The sequence below is a fragment of the Eschrichtius robustus genome, chromosome 14 (genome assembly GCF_028021215.1).
Source record: "Eschrichtius robustus isolate mEscRob2 chromosome 14, mEscRob2.pri, whole genome shotgun sequence".
NCBI lineage: Eukaryota > Metazoa > Chordata > Mammalia > Artiodactyla > Eschrichtiidae > Eschrichtius > Eschrichtius robustus.
Genome location: NC_090837.1, coordinates 100,144,699 through 100,160,085, shown reverse-complemented (window position 1 = coordinate 100,160,085; position 15,387 = coordinate 100,144,699). Strand labels below are relative to the sequence as shown.

The following is a 15,387-nucleotide window of genomic DNA, read 5'->3' as shown; positions in this document are numbered from 1 at the left end:
TGATAGTATAACTCTAAGTACATCATGTAAGTGGAGTCATACAGTATTTGTCTTCCTGTGACTGGCTCATTTCACTGAGCATACTGTCTCCCAGGTTCATCCATGTTGTAGCATATGCCAGAATTGCCTTCCTTTTTTAAGGCTGAATAATATTCCACTGCATGGATAAAGCACATTTTGCTTATTCATTCATCTGTTGATAGAAACTTGGGTTGGTTCTACATTTAAACTATTGTGAATAATGCTGCTATGAACATGAGTGTACAAGTATCTCTTTGAGACCCTGCTTTCAGTTATTTTGAATGTATACTCAGAATTGGAATTGCTGGGCCATATGGTAATTCTTAATTTTTCGAGGAACCTCCATACTATTTTCTACAGTGGATGTATCATTTTACATTGCTAACAACAGTGCACAAGGGTTCCACTTTCCCCATATCCTCGCTAATACTTGTTTTCTGTTTCTTGACAGTAGTCATCCTAACAGGTGGGAATCCCCAGCATTTCTTTTTATTGTGTTTGTCCCAGCTGGTACTTGACTCAGGTACTTTTGCAGAGATTCCTATACCCTAATGCAGTAATCTTCATATGTTACAACCCCCTAAAAGAATTTTGAGAATTACCTCTATAGAACAGATAACATATTTTGAAGTTTACATCTAAGTTTTCTTGTAATAAATATAGTTACAAAGGATATAATTTCCTTCATGTTGTAAAAATTCCATTTAAAAATGGAACTTTTATTGTATAATCTTTAATCATTAAACAATTGCTGCTGATTGTTCTTAACGAATGTCCTGAGGAAAGGGCTTTTCCCAATGAGTGATCTCTGACTCAGGTCACATAGAGACAAACCCTGTGAACAGGGCTTTTCCAGGGACTTGTGAGACAGGTTTAAAGATGACAGTTCTATAAGTATGGGGCTTTTGGGTGAGCTCCAAACCAGTTCTGCCCCCTGTAAAGCTATTAGGCTGCTGGTTTTCAAAGCTGAGGAACGGGGCAAGTTCAAACACTGTAAAACTTGCTGTTCTGAGATTCAGCTGCTTTTCTGGAATAAATGCACCTTGGATTATTGCTTGCACCTTGGATTATTTCCAGAATTCTCAAAAAGTTGATTTTTTACTATCTTTACCAGTGTTCTTATTGCTTTTATGGAGGAGCAGATTTTTGCAGATCATGACTCCACTGCTCTAGAAGTACTTCAAGATTAATTTAGAACAACAAATAACTTGTACTTCCCAAGCTCTTAGCTATCTTGGTTTCTACCACTCTTTTTTGTCTCCTTGCTTCTTGACCAAGGAAAAGCTTCTTGTTGACAAAGAACTTTATCAGTAACATAGTGTACTCAATAGCATATTACTTTTGTAGCAACTAAGTTCTAGGTATTATTCATTCAACAAGCATTTGTCAGAAGTATCCCTTCTTCCTGAAGGGAAAGAGGGTCAAAATAGATGTGTAGATAAATCTTTGTTTTCTAATTATAATGATCATTTTATTATTTATGTAATACTTTTAAAGGAAATAAAAGTAAATTTCATTTAGAGGCCGATTCATTTTTGCTTACTGACTTCCTTATTTCGTATTTGAGATAACTAAAAAATTTAAAGAGGTGAACCCCCTCCCCCACTTTTACTATCCTATTGTAGGAATAACAGGTGGGGTCAGCTGTAAAATTCAATAAATATTATCAAGATAATAATGGAATAACAGTTAATTTATCTGCAAGCTTTGGGAAATAAGGAGTTGTTACATCTATTAATTTCCCAATAATTAATGATGTTTCTTTGGGGGAAATGCTTGATTCTTTCCTTTTATTTACTTATTTTCAAAGTAGTAGGTTGGTTCCCTGGGACCCTCCAAAAAGTAAAAAATAAAATTTTGGTTCTCATTATAAACAAACATGCATTATTTATGCATATTGGATGTGTTCCAATCCATAGCAGTTATTATCCTTATAGATGATAAATGCACAAATGTCCCATCTTCAGCTGTTGGGAGATGATTCAAACTAGTTCCTGAGTCCTTTTGATATGACCCTAATAGTCTTTGATAATTCCTTGCTTCTTAGAAGGATGAGATTCACGGGCTCATATAAAGTTCTTGACTCCTATCTAGAATTAGCCATTTTGACAAGGAACCCTAGATCTTTTTTTAAAAATTTGTGTTAAAATACACAGAACAGGGACTTCCCTGGTGGCGCAGTGCTTGAGAGTCTGCCTGCCAGTGCAGGGGACACGGGTTTGAGCCCTGGTCCAGGAAGATCCCACATGCCACAGAGCAACTAAGCCCATGAGCCACAGCTACTGAGCCCGGGTGCCACAACTACTGAAGCCCGCACGCCTAGAGCCCATGCTCTGCAGCAAGAGAAGCCACCGCAATGAGAAGCCCTGGTACCACGACGAAGCGTCTCCCCCCCCCTCACCGCAGCTAGAGAAAGCCTGCGCGCAGCAACGAAGACCCCATGCAGCCAAAAATAAATAAATAAATAAACAAACAAATAAATTTTAAAAATACACAGAACATAAAATTTGCCATCTTAATCATTTTTTAAGTGTAGTGATATTAAATACATTCACATTATTGTGCAGCCATCACCATTCATCCCCATAACTCTTTTTATCTTATAAAATTGAAACTCTATACCCATTAAACAATAACTAACCATTTTCCCCTCCTCCTAAGCCCCTGGCTACCACCATGGGACTTTCTATGATTTTGACGACTCTGAGTACCTCATATAAGTGGAATCATACAGTATTGTCCTTTTATGACTGACTTATTTCATTGAGCATAGTGTCCTCAAGGTCCCATGCTGTAGCAAATGCCAGAATTTTCCTCTTTAAGGCTGAATAACATTTTGCTTAGGAATTCTTTATATATTCTGAATACAGTGGACCCTCAGTATCCACAGGTTCTGCATCCGTGGATTCAACCGACTGTGGATAGAAAATACTCAGAATAAAACTTACAGAAATTTTCAAAAAGTAAAACTTGAATTTGGTGTGCACTGGCCACTATTTACATTGTATTAACAACTATTTACATGGTGTTTACATTGTATTCGGTATTATATGTCATCTAGAGTTGATTTAAAATATGGGGGGTGGGGCATGTGCGTAGGTTATGTGCATATACTGTGGCATTTTATAAGGGACTTGAGCTTCTTAGGATTCTGCTGATACAGAGGTACGACTGTATTTATCACTGTTTAAAGCCTTTTTACTCTGTGGATAGTGTCCTTTGATGCACAAAATTTAGTTTTTAAGAAGTCCAATGTCTATTTTTTTAATTCTGTTACCTGTGCCTTTGGTGTCTTATCGAGAGCTCATTATCAAACCTCATGGACTGAAACTTTTGCCCTACGTTTTTGTCTAAGAATTTTATAGTTTTAGGCCTTACATTTAGGTCATGGATCCATTTTGAGTTAATTTTTGTAATGGTGTTAGGTGAGGGTCCAACTTTATTATGACAAAACTATTTTATTTTTTAAAAATATTGGCATGTGGTACTAATTTTATATTTTTACTTCCCTGTTCTATCAGATCAGACAGGTTGCCTCCAAATGAAGGAATTAGCCGGCACGATTCATTGTTGTATAATTCTTGGTATAGTTACCAGAAATTGAAAAAGTGAATGGCTCTAATGACTGGTTACTAAATCTTCTAAGTCAAGTATTTTCCAATTCTTTGTTTTCAACAAACTTGAAAGTGGTCCTCATTGAATTGTCAGCTAATAGATTGTTTGAAATAATTCTAATGATAGGCTGCTCTGTGGTTACTTCTGGCCCAAGACTTGGTGAGATTCACAGGGCTGAGCATCTTTGTGCCTATCTCCTCCTTCATGTGAAAAGGCTTCTCAGTGCCAACACCACAACAATAAGAAACAGCAGAAGAATCGATGCTACCCTTGCCTCATTTAGCAATAAATACTTTATATTGAACAAAAGATTTTTTAAATGTTTACTTTGGAAGGCTAATAATCATTTGTCAAGTTTTATAACTGTGTTCCAACTTGATTTAATAATTGTAATGACTCAATCTAGAAACTTTTTTACTGTAAAAATCTATTTTTGTTTATTTTATATTACTTGATTTATAAATGTGATAAAATACACATACATAAAATTTACCGTCTCAGCCGTTTTTTAGTGTACACTTTAGTAGTGTTAATTACATTCACATTGTTGTGCATCCACTCCAGAACACTTTCCTTTTTTCAAAACTAAAACTCTATACCCATTAGAAACAACTTTGAAATACTTTTCACAAAGAGAGCCTTATGGCCTTGGGGAAAATGTTTAATTTCAATTTATCTAATTTTGTTGTAGTAGAGAAGAGTGATAGGGTAATCAAGCATAAATTATTAGGATAAAATATCAGGGTTAAATTCTCTTGGAGCAGTGTAATGGAAACAAGAGATCAAAGAGAAAAAGGAACCTTGTTGAATTTCTTTTTTTTTTTTTTTGGCTGCGTTGGGTCTTCGTTGCGGTGCATGGGCTTTCTCTAGTTGTGGTGAGCGGGGGTTTCTCATCCTTGTGGAATTTCTGATTGTTACAAAAGAGCTTGTTCATTCTATTTTAAAATGCATGATAGTAGTATCAAATCACTATGGCATTTAGATTTCACTGACTATATTTAAAAGATCATATGATAAAATATTTTTAAATGAAATATTTACAGCATGCTGGAAATTATATGCTTTGCAACTATTTTTATTATGAAGAATTTAGATGCCAACTTAAAAGTGTATTATCCTCTTCATAGTGGTAGGTTTTTCAAAATTCTTGAGGGGATATGTGACATTTGGAGAACACTGCATTAGGGTAGAGGGATCCCTATGAAATGCCTGAACCAACATTGAAGTTCACTGAAGACTCACCACCCCTTTAAGGTGTTCAGCGTCTCACTGGACTGTGTTCCCACGGCAGGACTCACGAGAGGGTGACCGCTGATCTTCACTCCTTCACCTATTATCCGATAATCAGACCCGTAAAATGGCTCACTCCATTACCAATTTCAAATGAAGTTCAATACTTACTAAGGAATGTTTTAAGAAAAACTTGCCTTAACTGTGCCTGACCTGGGTTAGGAAGTAAGTTACAGAACTGTATCAAAAGTCCAGCTTTCCCTCCCAGCACCCTGCTTACTTAAAGGACCCAGATCCACAGAGTAAAAGAATGGGAGAAAATGTTTACAAAGCATGTATCTGATAAAGAATTATATGCATATATATATATGTGTGTGTGTGTGTGTGTGTGTGTGTGTGTGTGTATATATATATATAGAGAGAGAGAGAGAGAGAGAGGGAGAGAGGAAGCACAGCGGTGGTTGCCAGGGTCTGGGGGGCAGGGAAATGGGTAGTTATTGCTTAACGGGTATAGACTTTCAATTTTACAAGATAAAGAGTTAAGGCAGATGGATGGTGGTGATGGTTGTACAACAGTGTGAATGTACTTAATGCCACTGAACTGTACACTTAAGAATGGTTAAGATGGTGAATTTGATGTTATGTATATTTTGCCACAATAAAAAAAAGCTTGAAAAAATGCTTTTATCATATCACATTTCACACCTCTCTTTGCCCAACCGTGGAACTCATTCAGCATATGAAGCATATTCAACATATAACTGGATTGACAAAGCCAGCCTCTTTATCCAACAGAACTCAGACTTTCTGTCAGGAAAAAGTCAGAACTCATTTGCACTTCAAATTAACATGTATTTTGAGGAAAATTATTAGAAGAACTGAGAAACAAATTAAATTTCATCTGAAATTAATTACCAAGTGCAGCTAGGACTAAAACATTGCAGAACTAACTTATTTACTGCATGCTGTTTCTCCTTACTTAAATTGCAGGATGCGGCATAAGTCTAGCAGGAGGGAGAGGAATGAGAGTTACCTGGTGTCCCTTGGATGAAAGTGAGTGTGTTGTGTCCAGTTTGGGGAAATATTCAACTGAGAATTAGATGTAAAAGTCAAAAATACTCTTACTGGTTTCATTAGACATGATGAAGTTCTTCTCGTGTGTTTAGTGAAAATAAGGCATATACTGATACAAACTAATTGCTCTGGAAGTCAGCATGTGTGAGATATATGAGACTGGAAAGAAAGATGGTGGTTGACTGATATTGAAATAAACACTCATGATGTGACTGGGTAACTGATTATGAAAAATCCCATTAACCTTGTGTCGTCTGCTTGTCTCTTGTGTCTGGAACAGTTTTGCCGGCCGGGACGTCTCCGCTGTGTGTAAGGGGTGGGGTGTGCCTTGCTCACTGTGAGCTGCTCTCGTGAGTGCTTGGAGAAAATACGGAGGAGGAGAACGGTGCTTGTCTTCTAAGTAAAGGGGAGAGGACCCCGTCGCAAGGGGAGGCATCTCTGGCAACAGCAGGGGACGAGGGAGAGTGCTCCCCTGGGCCCTGGCCTGCGGAGCCAGGCTTTAGTTTCGATTAGCCATTGAAGGTGGTTTTCCCAAATTTGAAGCTTTTCGTTCCCGGGGCAGTGCAGGATGAGTGTTGTCCTTTGCTTTTAAAAAGGGAAATGGGATCTGAGGCTCTGTTTCTAAGAGATCTGTGGAGGTTGAGGTCTGAAGACTGATTCCCTTTAAATCTGTGGTTTTGTCTGTGTGCTTTGCAGACCAGCACCATCAGCTTCTCCTGGGAACTTGTTAAAAATGCACATTCCTGGGCTGCATTCCAAATCAGGCAGTTCCAGAACTCTGGGGTCCTCCAGGTGATTCTGATGCCTCCCCAAAGTTTAGAACCACTCACACCTGTATGGTTTGGGTTGCATTGCCCTTGAGTAGTTGACATAGTGTCTAGATGATGTAACTATTAGTTTGTGTAAACATTAGACATTTCATTTTTGTGTATTTTGGAACCAATATAATTAGTTGTCAGTTATGTACAAGAGCACAGCATCTGTCCTGCCTGATGAATAAAGGTCCCTTTGGCAAGTGAGGAACAACAGCATGTCCTAAGCCAGCAGCCTCAGGCCGAACAAACAGGCGGTGTCCTTAGATCGCTGGACAGTCCGGCCATGGGAGCTGACCCAGGGTCCTCTCCTGAGATCGCTGGACAGTCGGCCCATGGGAGCTGACCCAGGGTCCTCTCCTGAGATCGCTGGACAGTCGGCCCATGGGAGCTGACCCAGGGTCCTCTCCTGAGATCGCTGGACAGTCGGCCCATGGGAGTTGACCCAGGGTCCTCTCCTGGCAGGTGGCCTGGAGGTCTGCAGGCAACTCTGTGGGCATCTGAGCCAGAGCCAGGGGCTGACAGGAAGGAGGTGGGCCCTGCGTGTTTCCTACAGCAGGAGAGTGAATAGCATCTGTTTTGAAAAGACCTGCTCTGTCCTTTTGGCCAGTCCAGAACCCATGCTCCTGCCCCAGAGATTTGTGAAGCATCTGATCCTTTTGAAGTGCAGCCGTTTGGTCTTTTTAAAAATGCAAATCATATCAAGTCGTTTCCTTCCGTAATATTACAATTGTTCCAGGACTTCCCATTGCCCTTAGGAAAGAGTTCAGAAGTTGCAGCTGGCCTTTGCTTCCCTCCCACCTTTGAGTGTCTAAGGCTGCCCCGGGGTTGTGCAGACACTGTCGCCTGGGCCTGGAGATGCGCCCCAGCGTCCTCAGATGAGGTGAGGGTCCCCCACAAACTGAGCTGCAGCGCCTGTCCTGCACTCAGGACGTGGTCCATGCTGAGTGAACTGGTCCCTCCCCTCTGGGCTCGCGTAGCCCTGAGGACTGGGGTGCCGTTCGCAGCTGTGTCCCAGGCCTCCTGGAGGCTCTGTAAATGCTCCTTTGTCAGGCGAACAAGCCACGACTCTGCTGCCCTTTCCCTGCTGTTCGCGTACCCGCTGTCTATTTCGTTGTAGTTTGGAGCTGAGTTCCGAAGGTTCTCCTTGGACCGTCAAAAGCCTGGAAAGTTCGAAGACTTCTACAAGCTGGTTGTGCACACCCATCACATCTCCAACACCGAGGTGACCATCGGCTACGCGGACGTGCACGGCGACCTGCTGCCCATCAACAACGATGACAACTTCTGCAAGGCGGTCTCCAGCGCAAACCCCCTGCTCAGGGTCTTCATCCAGAAACGAGGTACCGAGGAGGCTGAGCTGCTGCTCTTGCCCGGCACTCATTTAAAAAATAAATGCACTTTTCTGTTTTGTCTGTCATTTCAGAGCCATGTTACTCTGTTTCCTAGCCTTTGGTGGGAGACTAAAGAAATTAACATCTGTTTGGTCAACGTTAATTTCTGAGGCTTAACAATATTTAAGCTGCATTTTCCACCTGAAATCGTGTTGACTTATGATTCTTAAATACTGAGGAAAAATAATATCGATATTTTCAGTATTTTAACTGGATGCATTAGCCAGTAACCCAAGAATGAAACTTCCGGTTGTTAGTATATGTTTTCCGCTGTCTTTTTAGGGTTGAAAAAAATGTTAGCTTTAGATTATAACTTTGGTTAACTTTTAGCTCTGAAGGCCTAGCTTTGCTGTAAGTAAGAACAATATCATTTTATGTGAGAATAAATCACTAACACAGGTTAGCGGCTGAAAGGTGGGGCACCCTGCTGTGGAGTCACTTCTCAGAGCTGCGTGTTAGATTTGTTTTATCATCTCTGAACTTGGGAGAACCCTAACAATTCTACGTGACGTACTGAAGCAAAGAGCCACCTGCAGGCGAGGCCTGAGGTTAAAGAAAGAGGCACCTTATGATTGCCCCGGTCACGACCGTCCCTCCTTCCCTGAGCAGGCCTCTGTGCCCACAGCAAGTGCTGACCACCCTGGGGGAGCAGCATGGCGGTGGGGACACCGTACTCGCCGTTGTGGACACCGTACTCGCCGTTGTGGACACCGTACTCGCCGTTGTGGACTTCCGGCGTGTGGGGAGGAGAGAGAATGGTCTTAACCTCTGGGGCAGTCGGGCAGCTTCACGGACACTAGAAGCCGCAGCACAGCGTGCTGGGCGGGGGGCCCTCCCGGCCGCGGGAGCCCGAGCCAGGCTTGGTAAGTGTGAGACTGCAGGAGGCCGAGGTGCGGGCCCAGGTGCCTGGCCCTCTCTCCTCCGCCCGAGTCCCCCCTTTGCGTGACGGTGTTCGAAGAGCGCTCGCCCGCCAAGCCGTCCGCGCATGCCGAGTGCTCAGAGCGTGCTGGCCGGCAGCCCGTGCTCTGCACGCTGGCTGCTGCCATCCTCTTGTCTGTGGTGTTGGAACGGAGTGTGTAGCGAGGGAGCAGCAGGGGATCTGCTGACCTCACTTCGGACTGGTTCCCTGGCACTAGATCAGAGAGCTCTGCATCTGCAGCCCTTGTTTAGCCTGGGTGTCCTGCTGATGGTACCGAAAGTCAACACAGCTGTCACTTCCTCACGGTGGCCTGGGGGAACTGGCTTTCGCTCTCCTGTGGAGTTGCTGGGGCCTCAGGCCCCGCACAGCCCCTGGCTGCGGCCCCCTGTGCTGCTGCGCCTTCCCTCTGCTGTGGCCACACCCGCACCCTGCTGCGCCCGCCGGGGGGGGTGGGGGTGGGGGGTGGGGGGGGCCCCGCTGCTCCTCACGTCGTTTGGGTGCCTCTTGTCGCCCACCCTCTCAGCAAGGCCTGGTCTCGACTGGCCTGTGTCCCCGCCGCCCCCATCCCCTTGTCTCTTTATTCTGCTCTTTCTGTGTTGTATCATCAGTTGCCCCCAGGGCTGGCGCGTGGTCCAGATCCCACGTCCACAGCTCTGCCCTGGCCATCCCAGGTCGTGGCGTTGTCTCACAGGGTGCGGAAGGGTGAGTAGTGGGTGTGAAGCCGTGTGAGTGACGGACGTGCACACGGGCTTTGCCACCTGTGTAGGAAACAGGCCGCTCTGTACTACTGCATTGGGAGCACCGCCGCAGGCACTCTTGCCCTTTGGAGGGCAGCCCTAGGGACACTTGGCAGCCTGTGCTGTCGAGTCACCGAAGCTCAGGTGAGGCAGGAAGCCGCAGGGGGGGATGTGCCAGCTTCCGCGGGTCGCTCGGATGGCTTTGCTGCTCAGCTTGCTGGCTCAGGCCCTGCCTCCTGTCTTTATTATTTTTCTTTTCCTCTTTCCCTTGGCCTCAGAGGAATAGCCCAGAGTTTAACTAGCTGCCGCAGGGTTTCTAACCGTCCTGTGTTGTAAGGGTGCAGGCTTCGCCTCCAGCCCCTGCCTTTCTCTGTGAGGTGGCAGCAGGGAGCCGCATTCATACCCCGCCCCCAGCACTTTCTCACCGGCTCTGCGGCCCCCGACCCTAATGTTCCCATCTGTACAGTGGGAGAACCTACCTCAGGTTATTGTCAGGCTTCGAGAGGAAAATCTTCCTGATGTTCCCAAAGCCTGGCCCCTCCCTCCATCACTGGGGAAACTGGGGCTCTCCTCTCACTGTCCTCAGTGGAGGCCAGCTGTAAAGACTGCATCCCAGTGGGAGAGGCAAGGGCAGTCGTGTTTCTGTGGACGGCGGCAAGCAGGAGCCATCCTGGTGCCCTACGTGTTCAGGAAAGGCTCGCTGACTGTGTGAAAGGGGGTGTCCGTCATGGGTGGGGCAGAGCTGAGATTCCTCTGGAGGTGACACTCAAGTCCCATGTCCTTTTCCTATAGCATGGGTCCCGAGATTTTGGTCACAGTAATGCCATTCTCATGATCTTACTGTAACCACACCTGGTCTGTAGTTTACTTAATAACTTTCTGTACATTGATGTGTATTGTAAGAGGAAATTGTTTGACCATCACAAATGAAGAGTCATTCTTCTAATAGATGTTGAAATACACCCACAGTGATGTTTAGGAAAATGAATTTGTTTGCCACTTACTAATCCCCTCCCCAAACCACACAAAGACAGCACAGTAAAACTACAGACCAACATCCCTTATGAATATAGATGTAAAAACCCCTCAGCAAAATACTAGGATATGGAAAACATGTGTCCGTGGTGGATGAATAGATAAACAAAATGTGGTATATCCATCCAATGAGATATTATTCAGCCATATAAAGGAACGAAGTACTAAAGGGTCCAGACTGCAGTACAGATGGGAAAGAATGCCAAGTGGATGAAACAGCCATGTGTTATAGGATTCCACTTATGATCTGTCCTCATCCTGTGCAGATTCTGTGTTTGTGAACTCGGTCCAGTTTGTTTGTAACCCAGCGTCAGTACGCAGGGCCCTTTCACAATTGTTTGCAGACGTGCGCAGGTTGCCAACGCGTGTTCCAGACGAGGCTAAGTAGGCACTGCTCTGCCTGCTTGTTTGAGCTCACGCTGTGAACAAGCGTGCTTTTCATGGTCTACTTAGTGCCACATTTTCCACATTTTTGTACTTTTTTGTTTTGTGAAATTGTATTAAAATACATACAACATAAAATTTAGCATCGTAACCATTCTTAAGTGTTCAGCTCAGCGGCATTAAATACATTCACAGCGCTGTGCGGCCGCCACCATCGTCCCCTTTTCATCTTGTAAAACTGAATCACTCTGCCTTTTAAACAGTAACTCCCCGTTTCCCCTCCCCCAAACCTGGCAACCACCATTCCACTTTCTGTCTCTAGGATTTTGACAACTCTGAGCACCTCCCGTAAGTGAAGTCATTCCGGATTTGTCCTTTTGTGCCAGCGCATGTCATGAGCATCATGTCCTTCAGGTTCAGCCATGTCGTAGCCTGTGTCACAATTTAGTCCTCCTTCCATTCTATGACGATACCACATTGTGCGTATCCACTCATCCGTTGATGAACACGTGAGTTTCTTCCACATTTAAGCTATTGTGAATAATGCTGCTGTGAACATGAGTGACAGATATCTCTTTGAGATCCTCTTTGAGTATAAACCCAGAAGTGGAATTTCTGGGTCATGTGGTAATTCTATTTTTGATTTTTTTTGAGGAACCCGCATACTGTTTCCCACAGTGGCTGTTCCATTTTACGTCCCCACCAACAGTGTGTAACGGTTCCAGTTTCCCCACATCCACACCAGCACTCGTTGCTTTCTGGTTTCTGGATAATAGCCATCCTGATGGGTGTGAGGTGGTAGCTCGTTGTAGTTTTGATTAGTGTTTCCCTGATTACTAGTAGTGTTCAGCATCTTTTCACTTGCTTAATGGCCATTGAATAGACATTGAAGTCTTTTGCCCATTTTGTACTAGGTTGTTTGTTTTTGGTTGTTGAGTTTTAGGAGTTCCTATTTATCTGGATATTGATCCCTCATCAGATATATTATTTGCAAACATTTTCTCCCATTCTGTGGGTTGCCTTTTACTCTGTGGATTGTGTCTTTTGATGTACAAAATTTTAAATTTTTCCCGAGGTCCAATTTGTCTAATTTTTCTTTTGTTACCTGTGCCTGTGGTATCATATCCAAGAAATCATTGCCAAATCCAATGTCATAAGGCATTTGTCCTACGTATTCTTCTAAGGGTTTTATAGTTTTAAGTCTTCAATGTAGGTTCTTGATCCATTTTGAGTTAATTTTTGTGTACGATGTTAGGTAAGGGTTCAACTTTATTCTTTTGCATGTGGATATCCTATTTTCCAGCACCATTTGTTGAAAAGACTGCCCTTTAAACATTTAGTGGTCCTGTCGCCCTTGTAAAAAATCATTTGACTATATGTGAGACTCTATTTCCAGGCTCTCTATTCTATCCCATCAGTCTCTATGTCTGTCTTTATCTCAGTATCACACTGTTTTGATTACTGTAGCTTTGTAATAAGTTTTAGAATCAGGAAGGGTGAGTCCTCCAGTTTTGGTCTCTTTTTCAAGATTGTTTTGGCTACTCAGAGTCCTTTGAGATTTCATATGAATTCCTTTTGTGTATACTATACAGCTATTTTCTTTTTGGCTACCATGACGATTACATTTAACATCCTAAAGTTATAACACTGTAATTTGAATTCATACCATCTTAACTTTAGTAACATACAGAAACTCTGTTCTTTTACAGCTCTATCCCTACTACTTTTGTTGTTGATGTCACAAAATTACATCTTTTTACATTGTGTGCCCCCAGACATAAATTAATACTTCTTTTAAATGCATTAGACTCATAACTTATGTAGAAAAAAAGATTTGGAGTTACAAATCAAAGTTACCTTAATACTGGCTTTACACTTATAATTGTTTTCTTTTTTAAAAAATGTGTTAATCTTTTGAACCATGTAGAAAACAAAAAGTCCAGTCTAAACCATTGTTACAATACTATAGCATTTATAATTACCCATATATTTAATTTTATAGAGATCTTTATTTCTCCAGTTGGCTTTGAAATTCTGTCTACTATCCTCTCATTTCATCAGCAGGTCTCCCCTGAGCATTTTTTGCAGGGCAGGTCTAGTGGTAATGAACTCCCTCAGCTTTCGTATATGTTGAAATGTCTTGATTCCTCCCTCACTTTTGAAGAACAGTTTTACTGGGTATAGGATTATTCATTGACAGGTTTTTTTCTTTCCACCTTTTCAATACATTGCCCTTTGTCTACTTGCCTCCAAAGTTTCTGATGAGAAATCTGCAGATAATCTTATCGAGGATGGCCTGCATGTGATGATTTTGCTTCTCTCTTGCTGCTTTCAAGATTCTCTATTTGTCCTTGGCTTTTGAAAGTTTGATTAAAATTTGTCTCAATGTGGGTCTCTTTGAGTTCATCTTATTTGGAATTTGCTGTGCTTCTGGAATTTTATATTCATGTCTTTATTCAAATTTGGAAAGTTTTCAGCCATTCTTCTTCAGATAGTCTCTCTGCTCTTTTCTATCTCTCTTCCTCTTCTGGGACTCCCATAATACATATGTTGGTCCTCTTGATGGTGTACCACAGGCCCCTTAGGGTGTTTTCTTTTTTTCCCCCCAATCTTTTGCTTTCTAGTCCTCAGCCTTGATGATTTACATTTCCCTATCTTCAAGTTCACTGATTCTTTCTTCTGCCTGCTCAGATCTGCCTTTGAATCCCTCGAGGGAATCTTTCAGTTCAGTTATTGTACTTTTCAGCTCCAGGATTTCTTTTTAGTTTATTCTTGGGTTTTCTATATGTTTATTGATATTTCCATTTTGTTCATACTTTGTTTTCTTTACTTTCTCCACATATTCCTAAAGTTCTTTGAGCATTTTTAGGACTGTTGTTTTAAAGTCTTTGTCTAATATATCTGCCATTAAGTCTTTTCAGGGACAGATTCTGTTGAATTATTTTCTCCTGTGAATGGGCCATACTCTTTTATTTCTTTGTATGCCTTGTGATTTTTTGTTGAACACTGGACATTTTAATCTAATAACGTGGCAACTCTGGAAATCAGATTCTACCCCTCCCCCAGGGTTTGCTGGGGGGGGGGGGGTTGGTTTTGGTTTTTGTTTTTTTGGCTTTTTAAAATTATTGTTGTAGGCTTTCTCTGCCAAGCCATCAGCATGAGGTGTAAAATTAATAACTTCTGAGGTCTTTTCTGAGACTTTCCTTGGGCACGCACAGTCACTTTCTGGTTTTCGCAGTTGTTTTTCAATGTCCTAGTCTTTAATGTCTGGTTCATGAAAGGGGAAAAGAGAAAAAGGGGGGATAAAAGGGCACTCACTTTTGAAATCCCCTTCAGGTCACTTCAGCTTCTTGGGGAGGGGTTTGCAACAATGGGGGAAAGTGTAACAACAATGGCCACCTGCCTCTGGCTGCACCTTTGCGATCAGATGCAACAGTCAGCATCAGAGCACAGATTCCTGGTATTTGCAGGGCAGGGTCCTCTTTGCCCACCCTGGCTCCTGCAAGCTACTCCAGACATACATGCAGAGCTGCCTGCTGTGTGGCTGGGAGTGTGATGGGTGGGTGCTAAGACCTGAAATGAACCAGAGTTGAGGGCAGTAACCTTCTAGTTCTTCCCCTTGAAGTCGTGAGTCTTCAACAGGCCTCAGATTTCCAAATTAGTTACCACAGACAGGTCCTGCCATTGTTGTCCAGGTTGGGGGTGTCCCTGGTGCTCCCTTCTCTACCGTCATCCCAGAACTCTCCTGTGTGTGCATGTGATTTCACTGTTTAAAATTGCCCCAAGCGTAGTGCCAGAGTGCTGTAGGGCTTCTCTGAGCCCAAGGTGGATGGGATGTGCTTTACTTAGAAAATGCTCTTGGCCATGAGTTCGATGTTAATGAATCAATAGTATATATGAAATAAGGCGTCTTAACCAGAAACACACTAACGCAAGTTTATTGCTTGGTGGATGAAAATGTTGTGATCAGAGGCTCACAGGACCCTGTATTTCCTGGCAGCCATGGTTCAGTATTCAGTAATGCAGTGTTCATGGAGACTCTGTGAAACGTAACTACTGTGAATAACGAGAATCAACTGTATATGAAAAGTCTAGAATGGGCAGTCTGTAGAGACAGAAGGCACATTCATGAGGGTGGGAGGTACAGGGTTTCTTTGCTGGATCAT

The 15,387-nt window shown here is 43.0% G+C and overlaps 1 protein-coding gene across 1 annotated transcript in view; it reads left to right on the top strand.

The window, feature by feature from the left end:
• Nucleotides 1-15,387, top strand: part of PARD6G (par-6 family cell polarity regulator gamma) — a 103,245-nt gene that overhangs the window by 29,128 nt on the left and 58,730 nt on the right. The window contains exon 2 of the mRNA XM_068563018.1: nucleotides 7,873-8,095. Coding sequence (XP_068419119.1) covers nucleotides 7,873-8,095 — 223 coding nt within the window. The remainder of the gene's footprint in view (nucleotides 1-7,872; nucleotides 8,096-15,387) is intronic.